This window comes from Tyto alba, unplaced genomic scaffold (genome assembly GCF_018691265.1).
Source record: "Tyto alba isolate M040663 unplaced genomic scaffold, T.alba_DEE_v4.0 Super-Scaffold_20000042, whole genome shotgun sequence".
Taxonomy (NCBI): Eukaryota; Metazoa; Chordata; class Aves; order Strigiformes; family Tytonidae; genus Tyto; species Tyto alba.
In genome coordinates, this window is record NW_024881293.1 from 7,643,864 (window position 1) to 7,667,116 (window position 23,253).

General features: G+C 38.5%; 1 protein-coding gene across 1 annotated transcript in view; it reads left to right on the forward strand.

The window, feature by feature from the left end:
* Nucleotides 1-23,253, forward strand: part of PLCH2 (phospholipase C eta 2) — a 119,083-nt gene that overhangs the window by 60,061 nt on the left and 35,769 nt on the right. The window contains 4 exon segments of the mRNA XM_033007776.2: nucleotides 15,569-15,715; nucleotides 16,068-16,311; nucleotides 16,873-17,002; nucleotides 21,171-21,341. Of these exon segments, the coding sequence (XP_032863667.2) occupies nucleotides 15,569-15,715; nucleotides 16,068-16,311; nucleotides 16,873-17,002; nucleotides 21,171-21,341 (692 nt within the window).

Consider the following 23,253-nt stretch of genomic DNA (forward strand, 5'->3'; position numbering starts at 1 on the left):
TGTATGATGAATGTGAGTTTAGTTGAGCTAAAAGGGAAAGGTTTCCTGTTTTAGGGAATTACAGAAGGAGGGATAATCACTATTGGCCTCTGCAGGTCTAAAAGAGTTCATGTGTCAGAGAGCAACTAAATTTTATGTCGTGACATGGCCTGACACAGAATGAATGTGGACCAGCCCAGTAATGAACAAAGTTCAGAAACATTGTTAAATGTGGATCTCTGTAAAATATTTTCTGGAGAGCCCATTTTCACAGTTCAGCCAGCAAGCTGACTTTCATCAGCCTTCCCATGCCTGCTTCGCTTCTGATTCTAAACCCTGGGGGGAAATGAATCTGCCAGGCTGCTTTGATTCAAACTGAGGTGGATGTTGGAAACCATAGCAAAAGATAGAAATACTTTTCCTGTAAGAGCCCAGAAGAAATTACTTTACTTCCTCAGTGTTTACTTGAACTATACTGAATCCAAGACTAAAAAAAATTGGGCAATAAGCTGTATTGACTTGCAGTCATCGACCTTGTTGTGGATTTCAATGCAGCAGCCTGCACTCACTCTGCAACTGTGCCTCGTACTGTTTGTAGTATTTCCCCTTCAGGGATTACAGCAGATGGTTCCTGCTTGAAGAAAACCACAATTATGGTTGTCTTTCAAGCTTACAAAAGGACCTGCAGTTGATTTCTAAGATTTACAGATGCTGGGTTCTGTTGGGCGATATGTTTTTGAAAGGAAAATAAGTTGATGAGTGACTGTGCTTTCTCAAGAATTCTGTCACAAATAATAAAACCTCTAATTCTTTGGAGTGGAACTCGAGGCAGTGATCTCCCATGAAAGCGCATTTGCCTTATTTTAGCCTATGGAAGGTTCAGCTCCCTTTTAACCTATACCTTGCACAGTTTGTGTAGTCAAAAGCTACAGTTACAGGTCCCATAGGAAATTTCAGTGCCCTCCATCATTTGAAAATCGCACTTCTGTCTTCATTGCTGAGTGCTTCACGCTCTCTTTTGTTCAGAATACACACTGGTTGCATGTTATAAACTGTGGCATAGATTCAGATTACAAAATTATTGCTTTACCTATTCATTTCAGTTCCATGAACAGTTGCCCATTAACATGTTAACAAGGGATGTGAACATGAGCTTCGTGTTTTCTTACAAGGTAGAAACAGGAAAAAATTACTTATTTTCTATAACAGCTAATAATTAATGAAAATATATTGACACCTCCCCACTCTTCCTCCTGCTAGTCCAAAGCAAATGTCCCAAGATCAGGTATGTCCCTATGAGAGTGTGTCCTTGTTAAGAGTTCAAAGCCAAAATGTGGTTCTGAGCCAAGTCTTATTTTCTTCAAGTTATTGTGATAATTAAAATTTAGATAAATAATTTTTCTTTGTCAGACTTATCAGTAGAGGCTGGAATTTTGTAATGTCCTTGGTACGGGGAAGGAACACACCTGATTATTATAATTCGCAGGAAGAAGTCACAAGGATGGGAAGTGGACACATTTCTTTACTGAAGTTGCTGGGCACATGACTTTCTGGCTCCCAGATTGTTCAAATACAAGCTATCTGCTTTGCCTCACTGAAGACAGATTTCTAATTTTTTGTATGCATGATTCTGACATTTTGTTTTCAGCAAAGGGTGGACTAAACTAGTGGCTCTAGAGGAAGCTCTCCATTCTCACCTGTCAGCTACATCTTCCCCAAGTAACCCTTGTAACTGAGCAAGTACCTTGCAATGTCTTCTTTGTGCATCTGCAGCTCTGTGCTGCCGTGTAACCTGCCTGTATTTCTAAGAGAAAGCATGATGACCTCTGTGTCCATTGTGGATTTAAGCTTGGTGCTTTAATCCTACTGCATTCTCTCAATTTACAGTATATCCTCATAAGGCTCTCTCTTGGATGACACAGAAGCTGAGGAAAGTGTTGAATGAAGACAGAGACTGGCTTATTCCTGGAGGCAGTGCAGCTCCATTTTTTCCGTTTCATGAAACTGGTGTATATTTGAAGAAATAAGGAGTCTGTCACATATTTTAAAATGTACATGGCACAAAAGGAAGGTCTAGAAGAGTTCTGAATCTTTTACAGGTGGAATATATTAAAAGTCACCCCAAATATGAAAGCGAAGTTTGAGGTAAAATCAGTTTATGGTGATGTATTTCAGTAGCAGATGTCTTTTCTGAATGTCTTTCAATCTGTCTTGTTTTCCTGTACCAATTTTGCCTTGGATTCTTGAATTCTTAGGGAAGTTTTCATAGAAGGCGTTCAATCATATTGATGGATTTCTTCCCTCCCAACCTGCCTTAATCTCCCTTTCAATGTTTATAACCCATGTCACCGAACAGATGGTAAAGTGCTGAAAGATCTTTAAATGTAAAGAGTTTAAGATCTTACTTCAATTAGGTGTGTAGGGACATTTTCTTGTACAAGTCAGAGGTTGGAAACAAGGTGACCTTAGAGCAACATTTATAGCCTTAAAACCTTTATTTTATGCTGACATTTTTCTACAGTTAACAAAATTTCGTTATTACAGTTCTGCAGGGAAAAAAAAAAAAAGTTCAAATAGCTTTTAAATCCTTTTTACTAAAGATATCTTGGAAATTGAATTTCCTTTGCTAAAACTAGCACCAGAGTTCATTAGTAAGCTATTGTTGTTATATTTTAATCATTGAAGACAAAAACTATAGAAATAGCTGAAAAATGGTGCACAATCTAAGTGACAATGGGTTAATAACATTTCTACAGTTTCACTGATAAAACATGACATAAAAATCTTAATATGTTTATTAAAGAAACAGTCTTCCTTAATGCAAAACCTACTCAAAGGCTCAAAACACAAAGCCTATTCTTGTTTAATTAAAATAATTGCATCATTCTTTTCAGATGAGCTCAAGAGAACTAAACATTGTGGAAGGAGGCAGGCTAATTGTAGTCATTATGTTAGTGCTGTTGTTGCTAATGGGTCTCAGTTTCACGAATATTCCTTCCTGTGAATGAAGTAATTTAAGGGATTTCAGGATCGGTTCATTTTAATAATGCAACTTTCTAAACAGTTTTGGAAAGCCCTGGAGATACTCATATTTGTGGTTGTTTAACTAAAGCAGCTCTCTCAGGGCTTACCCATTGTGAATTCCAATATCAAAAGGATGCACCAGGACATGCTATGTTACAGCCACTGGTGTTTCTCCCAGTGGAATTAGTGGCCTTGTAAATTGATGCATATTGAAGACAGATGCATTTCAGTCAAACTGAATAACTTGAATATATTCTGAGCCACTGCAGGAATATTAAGCTCTGGAGCATGGTGGGTGAGAAACAGAAGCTTGTAAATAAGCTGGATTCCACTTGTCAGCACAAGATATGTGACTTTAATCTTGAGTGTGGATTACTGCGCTTAGAGTTGCTGTCCAGATGGTCTAGCAGTCTGTAGCAGGCTATAGCTCTGTCTGTGTCCATGTCAAAGGTCAGTGCAGTGGAGTTATGTTGGAATTACAGAAAAGGCAGTTTATATACAGTTGGGATAATGTCGTGGTCCAGACGGTGCTCTGACCTTTCTGAACTTGTGAACAGGCAAGTGAATGAATGCAGGAAATATGGTTATAACTCCCCACATATCTTAATTTTTGCCTTCCTTGGAAGTTAACAGAACCATCTGAAAGGGATTGTTTTAGTAAATTCTTAATATAACTAATGCAGAATTTTTTAGTTGTCAGATAAAAATAGAAAATATGACAGATGTTGTCTGCGCTCCGTCTGCATGGAGCGTCTTCTTGGGAGGAGGTCATACCAGAAACATAGGCAGCTGTTACATGCAGACAGATAGCAGTAAAAGAACACAAAGTGCCATGGAAACCCAAAGGCAAATGGCTCCAGCAGAGGAGAAACTGAAAAATGAGGTGACAGGCCTTGCTGCATAGATCATGATGCTTTAGACCTCCAGGAAGCAGCATTTCTGGGGGAAAGGGAAGAAATGTAAATCACACATTTAGAATCAGCAAATGAGCATCATGACTGTGGTTCAGGTCAGGCTTTCTGTGCTCCTGCTGTTCGTGTTCGTGCTTATATGTTGGGTTTTGAACCAACCTTTACCGTAATTCACATGTATTTCTAAACTGTATTTGGTGATACGCATTTCAGCAAGATTCCTTTGCTTTGGTTATTTCCCTTGGAAATATCTCAGCATTTAGTACTTCAGAAGACAGTAACAGCCTTACTAACACATATGAAGATCTTAGGCTGGAATATCTAAGATGAGGCTGTAACTGTAATTTCTACAGTTTTTTCCAGGGTGTTTTGACTGGTGTTTACAGCAGAAAGTGCAATGGGGAGGATAAAAGTGAGAGAGAGTGTACACATAAATGGCAGTGTGCCAGATGACATCAACATTTTTGTTTCCTCCTTTTATTTTATGAATTGTGTTGTGGGTTGGCAATAGTTTTCTTTTTATTCTACAGCCATTAGGAGCAAGATTCCCCTGGATGGGAAGTGGGAAATAGCAATACCTGTATTAAAGTTAGTATGTATATCACTGTATCACTATTTGCTGCCTGTGTGTTTCTAGGTATTTTAGAATCAGTCTCTTCTATGAGGTTAGGTTGTTAATCTAGCAAACTGGGTCTGTAGTGTGTTCATGCAAGGATAAATGGAATGCATAGCTGTGAAGTTACAAGTCTAATCCTCTCAGATTTACAGCTCAGTTACAGTATCAGGCCTGTAATATTTAATGTTTCTGGTGATCCATATATTGAACATTGAAAATCAGTTTATTAAGTACACCTGAAGTCTTTTCAGTGACATCTTCAACTGTAGTTGAAGTATAGAAAGTATAGAAATTGTGTCTGCATGCTGTTACATGATATGCGCAAGCTTCTTGCTAACCTGTGAGCCTAATTTACCTTGTGTTGCTTCTTTGTTTTGTGTAATGCTTCAGTCCTGATGTGCAGAAGACAAAAGAGAGATCAGAGTCTGGCCTATATATTGAAATTCCCTGCATTGAAATTTTTAGTTTTGTCTTTTCTACTTTGAGGGCTATAACTGTTTCCCTGTGTATTAAATAATTTTTAACACTTTTCCCTTCCCTCAACAGTAAAGTATGCATGTTGGGAAGGAATCCATCCATACTGATGGATTGCGTTAATGATAAACCCATTTGTCTCAGGAGGATCTCCATTTTGCTCACTTTTCTGTTCTTCCAAACCATATGTGTCTTGTGCTCCTATATCTTCTGCAAGATACTTTTTCTCTGTATGATGGAGTCTGGCTTTTCTGCCATTCTCAAAGTGAATTTCTTATTTTGCAAGGCTTTTGATACTCTAGCATTGTTTGTCAAGTGTTCTCAGTTCCACTTGCAGCTAAGCCACAGGCCAGCCTGCAGACTCCAACATTGTTGAGTTTTGAATCTTTTTGTGGCATGAAAAGCCTTTGTTACACTTGGAGAATAATAAGTTTCTGAAGTGCCATGGAAAGAAGTCTTTAATCTTCATGTTGTGTCAGGTGAGCAAGATTTTTCTGAGGATGTCAAGTGAGGCAAGAATAGAAACCCGTTTCAATAGGCTTATATCCTTAGTACTCAGCTCAGTATGCCTAATTGTTGAGAGAGGGGTTATGTCACATTTAACCCTTTATTATTTCCTGTTGCTTCCCCACACTGTTACCTAGTATCCATTGTAATCAGTAAATAGAGGGGCTTTTTGAAAGATTTTACTTGTCTCTGTTTATGTGATCATCCTTTCAGGAGGCCTGAAGGATGGATTGTTAGTGCCAATTTAAAAGTTTTAAATTAACCTTCTTTGGGTGGGTTTTGGATTACAAATCTAACTTGAACATTTAAATAGTTCTTCTTTTCAGGTACCGTAAATCACTGGCATTTCTCTGTATGCGAATAAAATCAAATACACATTCAGAGTCCTGCTTGTGCAGAACTCGAATTCTGAACTGCGAAACTAATATCTTGGGCAGTGCTGCAATAGGAGTTATGTTTCACTCCTCCCTTCCCTTTGCCCCCAGGTTGATAACACATAAATGGTTAATGCAGAATCTAGGATGTCCTTGCAGAATTAATTTTTGAATTTTAAAAGGAGTTCCTTTTGATGCCTAGCACACAGAGTGCCAGCTACTGAGATTTTGTTGCATGTGCAACCTGTAAGACTGCAGGGAATCCTTCTGATTAGTGCTTCAAGAGAAAAAAAAAAAAAAAGAAAGGAGCTAAACAACTGCAATACTTTCGGTTTATTGCAAAAGTTTACCTTAATTCTGTCTCCTCATAACCGAGAGCCTTAAAGTTTAATTGTATCTCCTCCCTTGTGAGGTACAACAGTGTTATTTTCCCCATTTAAGATGTTATTTCTGTATCATGGAAATTACCCACAAAGTTGTTTACTGATTTAAGAAATTCAGAGAAGCATGCGGTACAGCAGGTAATTAAGCTCACATTTCTCAGGTGTCATTCTGGCCCATGCTAGATCTTGCTTCATCTGCAAAAAGAGTTGGGATCTTTAGAACAATACTTCATGGGTTCTTGCCTTCTGTGTAGCAGTTTTCTGTTGTATGGATATACACTTAGAATTTTACAGAAGTTATCCTCCTCTGATGACAATTAGTTTGCAGTCACCTCATTAAATTACTCTTGAAAGAGGCTTTAGGAGAATGGAAGGCTATTGCTGAAGTGTTGAATAAATAGCAGAATGTGACAAGAGTGTACGTAGCATTATTGCCACCGCTGACCCTCAACTCAGACCCAGTTTGTTTTTTCTTTGGAATCAATCTGTGGTTAAACTCTGAGTTTGGCCTAATATAAGAACTCTGGTCATAAGTGGTGAAATAAACAACTACTAATTGAGAGTGAATCATCTTTAGAATTAACTACTCTAAAGCATTTTCAAACTATGAAAGGAGGAGTAGGAAGCACTTAATGAATGTGTTTTTAAATAAGCAATTTGTGTTTAGCTCATCAAGCTAGAAGTATACAACGCTCCTTGTCCGGATTACAGATGACAAGAGCAATTGTATATTGTAGTTAAAACTTAATGTAGATTAAGAGGTTGTGATAACATAAATGACAGATTTCTGTATTTGTAGTTTAATGGATGCATTTCAAATGGAATGGGGTAGTGATTTAGTGCTTTTTAAAAATTAATCCTTACCTGCTTTTATCTCTGTCAGTTTTCAGGCACCCTCACTGTTCCTGGTTTCTGTGTATGCATTTGTTCTGTACAGCGTAGCTGCTGGGCTTGTGTCCTAAGCAAGCGTCTTCTATGGGGTTGAGTCAGTTTGCAAAGACATTCCTAAATCTGTTCTGAGATGGAAAGATGTTGCTAACATAGGTGAAGAAAAAGAAGGCACTTTTTTTAAAACCTTTTTTTTTTTTTTTTTTTTCCCCTCCCTACAGCTGTAACGTATCGCCTAAATCCCTTGACTGGATAGGGCAGAACCACAGCTTTAGGATTAGTGCGTATGATGGATTTAGGATTTGAAGCAAATGTGTTGCTGTGTTTGCATTCTATCTAGAGAGATATGGTCTGCCTAGAGAGAAATGTTTGTTCTTTTATCAGTCATGTCCATTAAAATACTGAAGAGAACTTTCTGAGAAAAGATGAAGACTGGTGCAATGATATATTGAAGAGCTGTAGGAGAAGAAAGTGTGATTATTCTGTTTTTTTTTCAGACCTGGAAAGAGGCTGAAGAGCTTAAGCATCTGGACAGATTCACAGTGAAAGGCAAGGGTGTCTCAGGAGGGCAGAGAGGGGAATGGACTGTACTATTAACTTTGCACTTATTTACTGCAATGGATATTGTTGGTTGGTTTTGAAGAGCAAGTAGAGCCCTCAGGAAGAGTGGGACTTGCAAATCTGTTAGTAATCAAATATATAAAAGGGGTGTCCCTATGTAGGAATTGCTGCCAGAAGGAGGAAGCGGCATGGAGAAGCCAACAACTGTAAATTGCTGTAATGTCTTGGTGGATGCTTAGCAGCTGGTAAAGTAGCAAAGGAAAAAGAATATCACCAGGAGGCCCTTCTGTCCAGAAATGGATTCACTTACATGCCATCTTGCCTCACGGCTCTCTCTGTGTCCATCATGTGGCTTCTTTAAAAAGTTGAACTGAAACCCATCCAATCCTCAAAAATAGACACATAGGTACGTCACATAGAATAAAAAGGATTTGGTTGGGATTTTAATATTCTAAATCTGGACAGGGGAGGAGGCCTAAATTTACTGTGAAACTACTCTGTAACAACCTGAAAAATACCACTGGATTTTGGAAATCACCGATTATCTTTTTTTTTTCCTGGTAATACTTGTATGCTCTTACATTGAAAATGTGTACTACAGAATCTTGATATCTACTCAGGCTATCAGTGCTTGTATTCAATTCTGAAGCTGCCCTTTATCTCAGATATGGATGCCTCAAAAACTCCCTTGCTTCAAAATAAGTTCTCAGTGGCCCGTCTGGCTGAAGAGTTTTTCTGGGTTGGTGGCAGCATCGTAGCTTCTCCGAGATGGAAAATCGGCCATATTGGTAAGATGCAGGCTGAATACCTGCCACTTAATTGAACAAGACAGTATCATCTTGAAAACTTTCATGTTTAAATCTTATTTATTGACAATTTTGCCTAGCAGTAGTGTGGGGAAATGGAAAAGAAGGAAGAACTTGAGACACAGTCCTAGTCCTGTGTTATTTTGCATGGTTGCTTGTGTAATTCTTTTGGTCTTCAAGAACCTCTCAGTTAGAATTTCATTACTGATTCCTCTACATTCTTCTGGAAAAACAAGTACAAAGTTGTACATTTTGATATGTGCAGAACTTCTGAAATTTTCTGTTGCATAGATAGAATCAACTTCCCTCTCCATACGCACAGTAAGGTAGGTTTGTTGTCTGACAGAATTTGCACACCTCCTAACTCTTTTATTTTTCATGCAATATTTGTAGTTTTCAGTCCTTGTAAGGGAATATTTAGAAGTATCTCTGTTGTCTTCTTTCATAGTAGGTCCCTGGACCCTTAGGAGGTTTTTTCCTGAATACTGATACACAGTGGCAAAGTTCTTAAGCTTCATTAGCTATTTGAGAAGGGTCCCTTTTTGCTTTATAGCAGCCTTTCTTTTAAATAAGTAATAAAGCCAGCAAACCTAGTTGGAAATGGCTAGAGAAACAAGATGTTTCCTGCTAGTAAATGCATTTTAATAGCAGTCTTCTTGAGCCACTCGTGTCCAGTAAGGAAATCTGCAGTGGCCTTGACCAGAACCACCTGTTGCCTCGGAAGCACTTTTTGGTCCTACTCATCTGTCAGCTTCACCAGTCAAAGATATTTTTTTAAACAAGAAAGTTGGAGGCATAGATGGCTTAGAAACTAATGGACATTTTTGCAGAGGTCCAGTAATGCCATCCTACTCTGCTTCTGCATTTCTCTGTATCCAGATGGCTGATGGAGTCTTAAATGAGAGATGGAGAGCTGACAGACTGACCTAGAATTAAGCACCCTAATTTCCACAGGGTTAAGAGCTTCTCTTCTCCCATTAACATCTCATTTATTAGAGGTTGTGCGCTTTAAGGACAGATTCAGTCATGTGTTTTCTTTTGTGTGCAGCAAACAGTGTCCCGACCGTTGCTGGCAGAATTATACAGAATATTTTTTTTTTTTTCAAAGATACTTAAAGATTGTTTTTAATTGCCAATTAAAAGAATAGTAGAGAGTCCTGAAATTTAGTGAGACTTGAGTCAGAGAGAGCAAATGAAGGGGAGAAAGTTCTTGCATTAGTTATAAGATGGTTGGTTTAGAAGGTGAGTAGGACCTGCTCACAAGGCTGTAGGAATGCAAAATGAAACAAATGAAAATTAATGAAGTTGGATGTGGCCTTTTTTTTAATTGGATCCTGGCATAATGATGCAATCCACCTGCTTTACCTGATCAATGAACATTGTAGACAGAAAATACCTTAGGTTAACTCTTGATCATGCTAGTCTCCTTTTCCATGTTTTGTGGGTTTTGGTTGCGTGTTTTGGATTTTTTTGGTTGTTTTGTTGTTTGTTGGGTTTTTTTTTCCATTTGATTGGGTTTTTTAATTTGGTTTGGGGGGTTTCTGTGTGTGTGTGTGAAGCAAATCCAGCCAGTAAGAGCAGTTCAATTTTTATGTAACAGAAAATTCAACCAGTATCTCCCTCAATGAATTCATGTTGTAAGCAAAAGACTGTTCTTTAAATATGCCACAATAAATGAATACAAGTTTAATGACTAAAAATATATAAATAAAAAAAGACGGTTTGCCTCTGTTATGAACCACAGGATACTAAATTGTCTATGTAACAGAAATTGTTTTTAATAACAATTAATTTGATTCATAAGGCAATGTGTCAGGTAGGAATTACTACTAATGTATTCTATTCGCATAGGTGCCTGTATAAAGAGCAAAACCAGGATGCTATAGCTAAGAGTTAGTGTTAAATCTTCTCTGATAAGACTGTTACTTGAGTGAATGTCTTCAGGGTCAGAAGTGACATTCTGGGAGCCTTTATTAGGAGAGAGGTATAATGAACTGTCATGGAGATTCCACAAGCTCACAGAAATCAGTTGTATAGTTCATATGCAGAATTTTCAAAATATCTTCCAATTCCAAGACTTCTCAGCTGAACAGAATTCCCACCACACTGTACTGGATAGATTATATATATATTTCATATTTTATATGCTTTTATATTATTATTTTTATATATTGATTTTTAAAATTTTTTGATGCCTCCTGTCTAAACTGAAATTGATATTTCTGGCAGGAATAGTTGGAGTTAGTCAGTTCTTTGGTTTATCTATTGATGAGCCAGTTATAGCTGTAAAACCATTTCCAGTGAGACTTTTAAAAACCATAGTAATTATTATCTCTTCAATGGATTTACAGTGCTGAATGTGTGACAAGTGTGGGACTCTTCTGTTTGCATGTGGGAAAGCTGTTTTGGTTTGCTAAAACTTTAAGGGAACAGCTTGACCTTATAGTGCACGTGTACTGGAGGGGTTCCTGTAGGCTCACAAACATGTTGCATCTTCTGGAGGCCCTGAAGTGAAATAAGCCTCAGAAATCTATTTTCCTCTCCTTATAGTATTTAGAAGAGCGGTTGGTTTGAAGCATACAATCCAGATGCATCTTGGCAGAATCTGTTAACAGGCAGGACTCGGCAGAGCTGTGTGATGCTGGCCGCCTGACTTTTCTAACGAGACAGGCTGGGGCCAAAGCTGTCTGACATAACCTGGAGTCATATTGAACTCTGGACGTGAGTCTTTTGACAAAGCTGGTCCATGTATAAAAATACTCAATGACTCAATCTTTCTAACTTCTTTTCATCCTCACATGATAAAATACTCCTACTTGTTCACACATTTACATCAAACCCAGAAACTCCGAAAGGACAATAATGCTACTGAACCATAAATAATTAATTAACAGACATTAGAACATCTTTCTAAAAATAAGGATGAAATTGGGCTCTTTTTTTTTTTTTTTCCTTATATCAGGACAAATTGTAGGGATTTATGATTTGTGTAATTTTGCTATTTATTGTTACTTTAAAACTTTTTATAGTAACTATAAATGCTGCTATGAAAAATCACCTTGAGTCTTTTCACTGTGTGAGTCTAGCATTGCTTTGCAAGAACATGAGAATGGAACTAAGTGTTCTACATTTCTGATTCCTGCTCTGCTATGACATTACTTTTTGCTGCAGTACAGAAATCAGTCTTCTCTCCATGACTGTATTTTGTCCAGAAGCAAATTGAGGCAACTCATTAGATCGAGAGCTGAACCTCAACTGAATACTGCAAAAAGGTACTACTGAAGTGCAAAATGTTATTTAACCAAGAAGAAAACTTCAGCCTTATCTCACAGGAAATTTGAGAAGCATTTATCTTTCTTCTGAATTGTAATGAAAGCAGATAATGAAAAGATTGCAGTGTCTGGGAGATGGTTGAACTCAGTTTGAATCCACTTTGGATTTGATTTGTAGTGAATTCCAGTAATGCTTGTGAGCTGTACCACAGCATTTGCTTTTATGACCAATACCTGCTGACCACATTGATTTAATTTAAGGACATTTGTGATTGAAGCCAAGGAATCAGCTTTAAGAAAGGAGGTGTTATGTGAGGGATTATCTTGTTATTAATTTAACACCTTCTCTCCATAAATATTTCATTAACATAAACAATGTACTCTTCAGAACTGTGGCTATAAATTTAATTTTTCCTGTGTTACTATGAGTGATCTGCTTTCAAATTAATCTATTTTTTTGAACCTTCTTTTCCTGAGTAATTTAATTGAATGTGTCTGAATATGAGCTCTTAAAGCACAGGAATGTCAATGACATTTTCCATTTCTTTTTACTCTACCTTGCTATTCTTGGGTGGTTTTGCTTTTGCTTGAGAGGTAGACTTGAATCACCTCAAAGAATTGTGTTGGTTTTGATGCATTTTGGAATACATGGAACGAATGTTTTAGTTTGGTCAGTGTTTCATCTGTAATCTGTATGTACAGACTGATAAAAGAGGAGCCTGACTTCAGAGTTGCCTTGTATTTATAAATCCGTACTCCCTAGAGTATGTATTATATGTATTAGTTTTCATTCTTCCATCTAGAATCTGAGTAGTAATTTACACTTCTCATCTCTACGTCTGAGAAAAAAAATTAAAAAATACATTGGACATGGTAATCATTTTAATTTTTCTTAAACAGATCAGGCAGAAAAGCCACAGGAAAATTAAGTCACAGACTCTGTCATTATGGGAATTAAATGAGAGACCTGGCAGAAATTATGAGAGTTTGCATTCATTCTTGGGACATAGCCAGTTGCTAACAGTTTGCATTAATGCTGTCAAGCTTAGTTCCTTGCAACATCTGAATTTCAAAAGAATGCCTCCTGTTTGGGCAGGCATAGGCCTGGCCCCAACCTTGCTCCCAGGGGCTTCACATGCCAGAGCCTCCTTTAACAGCAGTCCCCAAGGAAAGGGGAGGAGGCCTGCTGAGGCAGAGCAGGGCTCTTTGAGGGAGCTTCTGAGACTTTCTTTGAAGGCCACTGGCTGCACTGCCTGTAATGCAGCCAAATCCCTGGGAGGGGAACATGTTTTAAGGGCCTGGAGTCAAAGTACAATGCAGGTGAAATGCCTCCTCCTAGGGAAATGTGGTTTTAAGTGATTTGAAAGAAGAAAAATCTGTTAGGTTCTTGTTAGGTTCTTGCTACGACATCTAGAAGCAAATTTGTAGGATCAGTGACTTAATCCATAGAAGCAGTAGGAGGGAAACCTGATACTCCCTATCAACTTCCTAGAATGACTATTTCCACAGCTCACTATTTTCTTTGTCCTGGATGGCAAATAAAAGTGTGATGCAAACAGCAGACATGCAGTCCCTTTTAGATGGCTCTCTATGTGGTGAGAATGGGCGTTCTTCCTTCTGGAGAGGAGTAAACATTCAGGCTATAAAGCTCTTTTGTGGTTTGCAGAAGTCCTAGTGTTGTTCTGTCACTATAAACATGTTGTATTTTTACTAAAGAAGCTTCATAGGATTGTACAACAGTCCGGGTTGGAAAGGACCTGACAGCCCCTCCAGTGCCACCTCCTGCCCCAGGCAGGGCTCCCTTCCCCCAGCCCAGGGTGCTCCCAGCCCATCCAACCTGGCCTTGAACCCTTCCAGGGAGGGGGCAGCCACAGCTCCTCTGGGCACCCTGGGCCAGCGCCTCACCCCCCCCACAGGGAACAATTTCTGCCTTAGATCTCATCTAAATCTGCCCTTTTTCAGTTTAAAGCCATTACCCCTTGTCCTATCACCACCTGTCCTTGTAAAAAGTACCCGCCCACCTTTCCTGTCCCCCCCTTTAAGCCCTGGGAGGCCGCTCGAAGGTCTCCCCGGAGCCTTCTCTTCTCCAGGCTGAACCCCCCCAACTCTCTCAGCCTGGCCTCCCAGGGGAGCTGCTCCAGCCCCCTGAGCATCCTCATGGCCTCCTCTGGCCCCCCCGCTCGAACAGCTTCGTGTCCGTGTCCTTGATAGTTGTTTGATTTAGAGTGTGATCAGAAGGTGAACACTATTAGTTCAGCTAAATTCCCCCAAATAAGTGTACTGCTAGTAGTTCTATTATACTTTACTTATTAGTGTGTTTTTAATGTGCTTTCAGTTTCATCAGTCATGGGTATTGGCAAATGGTGGCTGAATGTTTATGAATTAGGACTGAGTGCTAAAATATAATTACATAGATCCACCAGGCATTTTAGGTCCTAATCTTGTAACTGCTTTTGTAGGGAGAGGTGTTTTTCTGAGTCTGCTTATAAGCATTGTTCTTATGCTGGGAGCAGTTTATCTGGTAAGTGTTTGTAGAATTGAGTTTCTGAAGTTAAGGTGCTTGTGAGGAAATCACAGGTCTTCCGTAGCACCAAGTTATGGGCTACAAATCCAGCTTTGTTAGGATTCAATGTTTTTTCTAACTTCAGTCATAAAGAACTATATTTAACTGATATTTCGGATCCACCTTGATGCAAATGTTTAGATTTACTCATATGTTACAGAACACAAAAAAAACCACTGATAGTTTTTTATTCATACTTATCCTTTTAGTATCTGAGTGCCTTACACAAAACGTTGATCAGTGCAAACAATACCTGCTCAGTATTGTTCTTTTAGCTTCTTCCCAAGAAGAAAATTTTGGAATCTTTTTAATCAAGCAAAATGCTATTTATATTAGAGAAGGCAAATGAAAATAATTCCTCCTTCTACTTGTTAGGATTTTTGTTTGGTTATACATTTCTCTGACTGGTGTTGGATAAAATTACTCTGTTGTTGACCGTAACTGTAGACATCTTTATAAAAATGTAGCTTTTGAAGCTGGTTTCATCTTTGCTGTCACAAACTGGATTCTAATCACCTTCTTGCTGTTAATTTTTAAGGCTGTGAAAATGGTTTAACTCTTAAGTCGTTTGTACATAAAAGCCTTTGAATTATTTTTAGGGTTCCTAGAATACTTCTGATGACTAAGTTGGGTAGGTTTTTTTGGTGTTGTTTTTTTTTTTTTTTAATTGGATTCTGAATAGACAGAATGCAAACTAAACTGCTTCATAAGAAGCCATGGTATTTCTAAGCATTGGTACTGCTGAGAGGAACTTCAGAATTTACAAAGAGAAATGTAAAAACAACTTGTTGAAATTACACCATGTGGACCATAATGAAAATAATTTTCCTGAAATGGTTGGAAATATGCTAGTTTTTGCTGCCAAAGATCCAGACTTCCAGGTGAAATTTCATACTGTGTCCAGCATAAGTTTTACATACTGTAGGAGCTCAAATTAAGCATTCAAGATGGTCTTAAGGAAAGGTATGTACCTTGTGCTAATTCCAACATATTTATGTTTCATACCGATTAATACAGGAATGAGAACTTTCACATTTACAGGTAAGTCCATAGTTGCTAAGAATCTTTCTGACTTTTTGACCATATAAACTGACCTCTTCTATTAGACAGTACAGGAAATATTGCCCTCTGACTTGAACTGTTAATTTAGCAGTTGCCTGAAATGCCAGCAAAGTCTGATTTACTGATATCACTTTATTTCTCTCTTCAGTGGAAAGATGTATGAGTTCCATGCAAACTGGTACCCAAATGATCAAACTCCGTGGCAGTACCAAAGGGTTGGTCCGCTTCTATTACTTGGATGAGCACAAGTCATGTATTCGCTGGAGACCCTCTCGAAAGAATGAGAAAGCCAAAAGTGAGTGTCAGCCACAGAACCCTTCTGATTCCTCCCAGGGTCTTGCCCTCTTAGAAACAAATGATCATGAAGGAATTGGCTCATTCACAGGTGTTTAAGAAGAAAGTTGTCCTTGAATTTAAAGAGCAGGAAATGATTTTATAATTGATAGTTTATGAAGATTAAGTTGCTATTGTTAGATATGCAGGTTGCAGTAATGTAGTATGTTGTAAGTGAGTTGCAGGCAAAACCTGTGTGAACTGGGGACCTTGCAGTGTGAGGTTTGGGCCCTTTCTTTACAGGATAAGTGCATCCTGTCTGGCCTAGGGCATTCACACAATCATTAATGAACCACATGCTTCTGTCATTCTAGTTTCTATCGACTCTATTCAGGAGGTTTGCGAGGGGAAACAATCAGAAATCTTTCAGCGCTATGCCGATGGTAGTTTTGATCCCAACTGCTGCTTCAGCATCTACTATGGAGACCACATGGAATCTCTTGACCTGGTATCTTCCAGTGGAGAGGAAGCACGCACCTGGATCACAGGGCTGAAATATCTGATGGCAGGGATCAGTGATGAAGACAGCCTCTCAAAGCGCCAAAGGACCAGAGACCAATATCCTTATACTATCAGAGAGTATTTCCCACTGGTGGGGAACTATCAATAGCATAGGGATTCCTTTAAGTACTTTTTTTGCTAAAAGTAGGCACTAGGCTCAAAGCTTCAAAGCAGTTCTCATTATATTCCCTGTTTCCAGAGACAGAGGAATCCTTGAAGAGAATTGTTCTGTGCAAGGGGCAAGATTTGGAGATGACTGGAGTGGACTGAAAAACATACAGGCATGTTCTTTCATCTGTTACTCCCTGTGTATTTTCATTTCATTTGCTAATTGTCCATTTCATTTGGTTATACAGGACAAAGTGTGATGCAGCATTGCATTTTGCTCAGAAGTTAGTTCTTCTGTCCTGTAGTATGGGTAAATAGCATGTCTTGCACGTTGAGCATAGCAAGTCTAGAAACTGTTACTGAAATAATATGAGTATAGTTATATATTGCCTTGAACTTTCTTTCATCCCCACTCTCATATACAGACTTTTGTAACATGAAAAATCATATGTACGTAATGTTCAGTAATATCCCTTAATATTACTTGCTGTTCCTTAACTCCTGTTCAATGTGGTTGAAGCAGACATTTGATGAGGCAGATAAAAATGGTGATGGTAGTCTAAGTATTAGTGAAGTGCTCCAGCTAATGCACAAACTGAATGTGAACCTACCCCGACAAAAAGTCAAGCAAATGTTTAAGGTAAGAAATGAAAATATATTTTTTTCTAAAAGAAAAAGGATGGAGCTGCTGGAGATTTAACATGAAACCAAATAGGAGAGATTGTAAATACTTCAGCAGCTGGTTTGTTTCCACTCTACTGAGAGATACTACACAGTCCATTTGGTAAATTGAAAAGAGCTCCAGAAATACGTCATAGATTCATAGAAAAAGACATTACACCAGGTACCTTCTGATGTTACATAACATGCAGACACAAGGTACAAAGATTGCCTTTTTGCTATACTTTTTGATCTGAAGCTCAGTCACGTTTCCTCCTCTGGTTACGTTGTCTCTAATAAATACTATCTAGTAAAATATCCAATATCCTCCAATAACTGGTACTAATAAAATATCCAGTATTCTTCCATATCTGTTAAGGTTTTTTGCACTGCTAATAGCTATTTGTCTGACATTGCATTCTACTGACCTTGACCCAATTTAGTGGGCAACTGAATGTATATGCTTCTGTAATCAGAAAGTCTGTTGTATGAAGGATCTAAGCGGAAGTTGAATCAATAGTTTTTAGTATAGTGAACTACCATGATTTTTGCACTGCACTGAGTCAGGGACATCTCCGCATAATTTTCCAACACGTCTGGTATCTTAAAGAATGTTCTCTTGGAGAAGCTGTGAGAGACTGTTTTAGAGACAATGAATTACTGGAATTTCAGTAGCTCTGAATTTCTAGCAAATACCTATCAATGGCTTTCTAGATAGTCTATATCTGTCCAGTGCCTTGTGTGTAGCTGAATATCTAAGTTTTACCTAACTTAAGGTAGAGAAATGTTCTGAGCCAAATTTCACAAAATGGAAGCAGGCATAAGTGAATTGCCTAAGATCACACAAAGACCTGTGACAAGGCAAAGGTAATTCTGTTCTCTCACAGTGCTTGAAGACTGAGCCATCTTTTATTCTAAGCATTTACTGAGGTTGTACAACTCCTGGGCAGTTTTCTATCAATTTAAGACTGATTAAAGATTTCTTAAAGTTCATGTCTTCATTTTCCAAAGTTTTTCTTCTTGTTTTGAGCGATTTTTTTCCTGGTTTGATAAAGTACTTATGGAATGAAACTGCCTGGACATGTATTTTTTCCTGTTGCTCTGTGGCTAGAAGACCACTTTGAAAGAAGCAGTCCTTTTGTCATTGCTGAAGTGTGAGGATCAAGGAGAAGTTAAGAATAGTAGCAGTAAGCATGACTTTTGATAAGTCAAGTATTTTAACATGAGACCAAACAACAATTGGATCTGTACAATTGGATGGGTGATTTTGTATTCAGTTTGGACATGAAGCTGTTGTTCCCGAGAGAAGAAATGAAGGCAAAATGATCTCTTTCCTTGGTTAGAAACCAACATAGCCACTGCATTTTGCGATGGACAGTATTTACAGACCCATTTTATGGTCTCTAACTATGGTCTCAACTATAGCAGAAGAGAAGAGTGTTAGAGAATCATTTGAGGAAAGAGTGTAAGTTGGAAATTTGTCTAGTTTGACTGCAGAAAAAATGGGCCTTGAAACCTTCTTTCTCTTCCATGGCTGTATATGTTTATTCTAGTGCCTCTGGGTTAAAAATATTTTTAACTTGCATCTCTTCCTGTTCTTCCTTTCATCCTGCTGACAGCGGATGCTGAAGCCTGCCTGGCTGCACCTTATGTACAATGTAAATTCCTTTGTGGGTCTGCAATGGTAAAATATGCTCAAATGGAGCACAAAAAACAAGATAACTCTGCAAACCACAGCAACTCAAGGTTATGGGGAGGGAAGGAAAGGCTATAGGAAAATTTCCAGTAATCTGCTGATACAGGTTATGCTAGTGTATGCATCAGGCTGATATTTTACCCATCATTTGGGTGGGTTGTTCTTTAGGAGCAGAAAATCCTGCAAAAAAAGAGTTTGCAGCTAGGGAGGAAATTTAAACAGAAGTTTAGAAGTAGAGTTAAAACACCTGAGCACTTTTTCTGTGTTATTGAATAAAAGAGAAATAACAGGTTTATAGCACACAGGTGCCCCAGGAAGCTGAATGGTCATTTCTCTCAGGCTGCACTCACTATGCCAGCCCTCATTTTGATTATCATTTTCTGTTTCTGCTGCATAAAATTTATGTGGACCCGAATGAATTTTGAAGGTAGATTTGTCCATGCTGTTTCACACTGTTGCATTATAACATCATAGACATTTTCAAATAGAAAACGAAATTTTTAAATGCAATGAAATTCCAGTCACCAGGAACTTGCAAGTACCCTCTCCTTTGTCTTTGCTTTTGTTTGGGGAAGAAAAAAAGTCAATTTGTGTCTTCTACTTCTGCAGATGATAAATTATCCAACTGATGAATTAAGACCTGTTTGGTTATGACCCTAAACAATTTTACATGAGGCTATTGCATTAAACAGCAGTTTATGCAAAACAGATGTCTTCTGCCAACTGAAAGTTCTTTAAGTTCCAAAAGTACTGGCCATTGAGATGAATGGTTGTAATCCTGACTCTGCCAGAGTATGTGCTACTGTGTTTGGTCCTGGTTGTTTCCATACCCAAAATTATTACCCTCAGGGTGCAAGCTGTACCTTACTGGAGGTGAGGGTTTTCCAGTTATATTAATGTTCCAGCTATATTCATTTTTCTGAGACAATGTCTGGACAGAGTATGTATGTACCTTAAAAAACATGATGTACATTTAGGTGCCTGAAAATTTCACAGTTGGAATGGCAGCTGTTTGATCATTGCTTCATACTTACTACAAAGTCATGCTAGCCTAGTGATCTCTGGATTTTCAATAATTCAGTTCTGGGACACATTCCAAGCTCAAAAACCTTTGAGAATCATGCATGTACAGCCAGATAAAACCAAGGGGTTTTACTCATTACCTATTTTTTCTTCAGTTTTTTCTTTCATACCAGCAAATACTAGGCTTATGGATATAGCTTAGTGAAGAACTGAATTTAAAATCTCATTAAAATCAGTAGATTAAAGTGACTCCCTTTCCAGGATGAACCATTAAGTTTGATGCAAGCCAAATAGAAGAGACTGGGTAAAACTTTCCTGGGAAAAAATCTGCACTTATTGTATGCCGTGTTCTGGTGTTACTGTTTATAATCAATGACAATTACTACATATATCGGGTGCTTAGAAATGCTATTAACAAAGAAGAATAGATCTGCTTTTTCCACATGCACTGCATAATTGAAACTGAGCTGGTCTAAACTGAAAATATAATTGCTATTTGATAGCTTAGAATCAGCATATTAAGCAGCCTTGAAATGAAAAATCAAATCTCTCAGTTAATGAAACTGCTACACCAAGTATTTTAAGATATACTAGGGAAGATTATACGCAGGTCTTGAAGAAAGTTACCAGAAATATTAATTTTTCTAGTTAAAAAAGTAGTGGGTTGTTTAAAAAAATCTTACCATACTTACAATGGGAAAAGCCATTTTTATTAGCTACTTCTTGCTCGCAAATGCATTAATATTTTCACCCAGGGCTCATTTCTAAAGAAGCTTCATCTATGACTTCATGACTCCTCATTCTTCCAGTCACTTCCTCCATAATACTGTCAGCATCCATGTTGTGGCTGATACAGGCTCTGAAACTGCTGAACTGTGAGACTAGAAAAGAGACAAAATAGTGACGTCTATCACAATTAAAGCATAAGGAGCAAGTGCAGGTGTCCTTTGGGAACAAGGAAAGAGGTGGCTGTTTGTGTAAGTTTTTAAAAATCTCTGTGGGTGTATTAGAATAAATTGCAGGGTTATGGCAGTACTTCATTCTTGGGCAAATAACTGAATTGATGTCAGCTTGCCAGGACAGAAGCACTTTGTGAAGGCTGCTCAGTGCTGCTGCTGTGGTTGTGGGAGCTTAGTATCAGCAGTATGGCAGTACGTGAAGGAGATTCAGTGAAAAACATGAAGTTTTGGTAAAAACTTGCTCAATTTATTTATTTTTTAATTTTGTGTCCTGCATCAGTGACAAGCATCAGCCTGATAAATCAGTCTGTTCTAGGAGGCCATACAGTGAGTAGCCATGGCAGGCTGGATCAACCCACATTTAATTTCCATGTTGCTTTATTCTCATGCAGGAGTTTGTTTATTTAAAATTTGTTCAGGCTATTGCTGAGTAATTGGGTATCTCATTGCCTTATTGCCATGTAATGCAGGAGGCTGATACGGATGATAACCAGGGCACACTTGGCTTCGATGAGTTCTGCACCTTCTATAAGATGATGTCAACGCGACGTGATTTGTACTTGCTAATGCTCACCTACAGTAACCACAAGGACTACTTAGATATAGATGACCTGAGACACTTTCTGGAGACTGAACAAAAGGTAAGCCCAAGCCAGGAAAAGACTTCCAGTCTGCATGGCTTTCTGTTTGCCACTGGGGTTGCATTGCCATTTAAATGGGGTGGGAACTTCATTGTCATGCATGTGAAAAATAGACAGTTAGATGCCTCTTGATTTTTGTCTTGTAGGTTGGCATGACTGTTTCTTGAATCTTCTTGCTCTCACTACCTCCTTTTTCTGTAGAGTCCTTTTGTTGTATCCCTAAAAATAGTCTACAGTTTCTTTCTTTTTTATATGTTCTCTTAAGACAATTCCAAATATCTGTCTTTTCTCAGTATTCAATACCCTGGTACAAAGATGGCTCTGCTTTTGACTTGGTGCATAGTCCATGATGAGACACTGAATTACTTTGTCACGCTAGCTCAGTTTATAAAGTGAAAGATTACGTTTTTGAAGAGCTGTTGAGAGGATTATTAACATCTGGGAAAGATTTTTGAGGATATGTAGTAGTACATATTAAGTTGTCTCAGTGCTTTAACCCCATTGCTGGAGTGGCTCTTAAAGACTATTTCCCCATTTCAGGACACAGGTAAAGTGTTTTTGTCTGACAAACCAAGTAACCTGTATATGCCCTGTATAATAATATGGGAAGGGTGTGGTGATGGCAGCAGCCAGTAGGTACTGATAAGCATGGTATTTAATGTTGCTCATGAATCTGAGACATTTTACAGCTCTTCAGAGATGTTAATTTATAGTTTTGTAAGTATTGAAGTGGACATATACATATTGCATTGTTTATGCATATTCAGCGAAATACCAGCAAACTATGTGCTGTGTTGCAGTAAATGCTACCCACTCATGTTACAATATTTAATGGGGGGGCTAGCCTACATCAGTCACTTTAGAAATTTTGTCCATCAGCCACTTGTGTGCATTGAAGTTACAGAAGTCCATCTTCTGACAGTTCATATATGTTTTCATGAGAAAATGAAACCACTGTTGATATATTCTTATTTTCTAATAGGAAAAGATAAAAGTTTCTTATCTCTGTGTGTATGGTGCACCACATACATGCCCACTGATCTGGTTCCTCCATCACTGACTTGAACCTTTGTGGCATTAGGAGTCTTTGTAACCAAGCTACCTGGAAGCTCAACACTTATACTCCTTTCCCAAATACCCCTTGGTCAGGACTAGTTTGGGTCTTTCTGGTACATGGTAATTTGGCAGACCAGAAAATTGCAAGACATCTAATACCTGTACCCTGAGGACATTCACCCAATGGAACAGGTTGGCTGGTGAGGCTGTGCAGCCTCTATCCTTGGGGGTTTTGAGGGCCAGGCTAGCTAACACCCTGAGCTAACTGATGTGACCTTGTAATTGACTCTGCTTTGAGCAGGATTTGGGGCTGGATGGCTTCCTGAGGTCCCTGAAAGATCCTGTGATCTTCCATCTAGAGACTTGTGGAAGGTTCTGAAGTGAGGAAAAATAATTGGACAGCAAGATGTGGTCAATGCAGGAACAAATACATCGACTCATCTTTGCCTTTTCCTCTCATGATCTCTTTTGAAGCTGCATGCATGTAGGTCATAAATCTCCATTAGTTTGAAATGTTGTCTAAGAAATGAATGAATAAAAAGGTCACCTCTCTGGCAGTTATCTTTTTAGATAAGCGGGGTATGTTTCCATTTCATTGGTCAATTGATCCTCCAGATGGTGAGAGGAAAATGAACACTCTCCACAGGACACAAATCAGCTCAGCTAATCACAGACATGGACAACTTGTGCCTGTGGGGCTTCTCCTCCCTTGGCTAGTGCTACGCTTTCTCATACCGTATGTACAGGGAAAACAAGTGTGCATTCTGTGCATTTGAAGCTGTACCAGAAAAACCTTCTGTTGTTCCAGAGCTTTATCTTTTGAACCCAGAAAACCTATAATGTATGGGCAAATAAA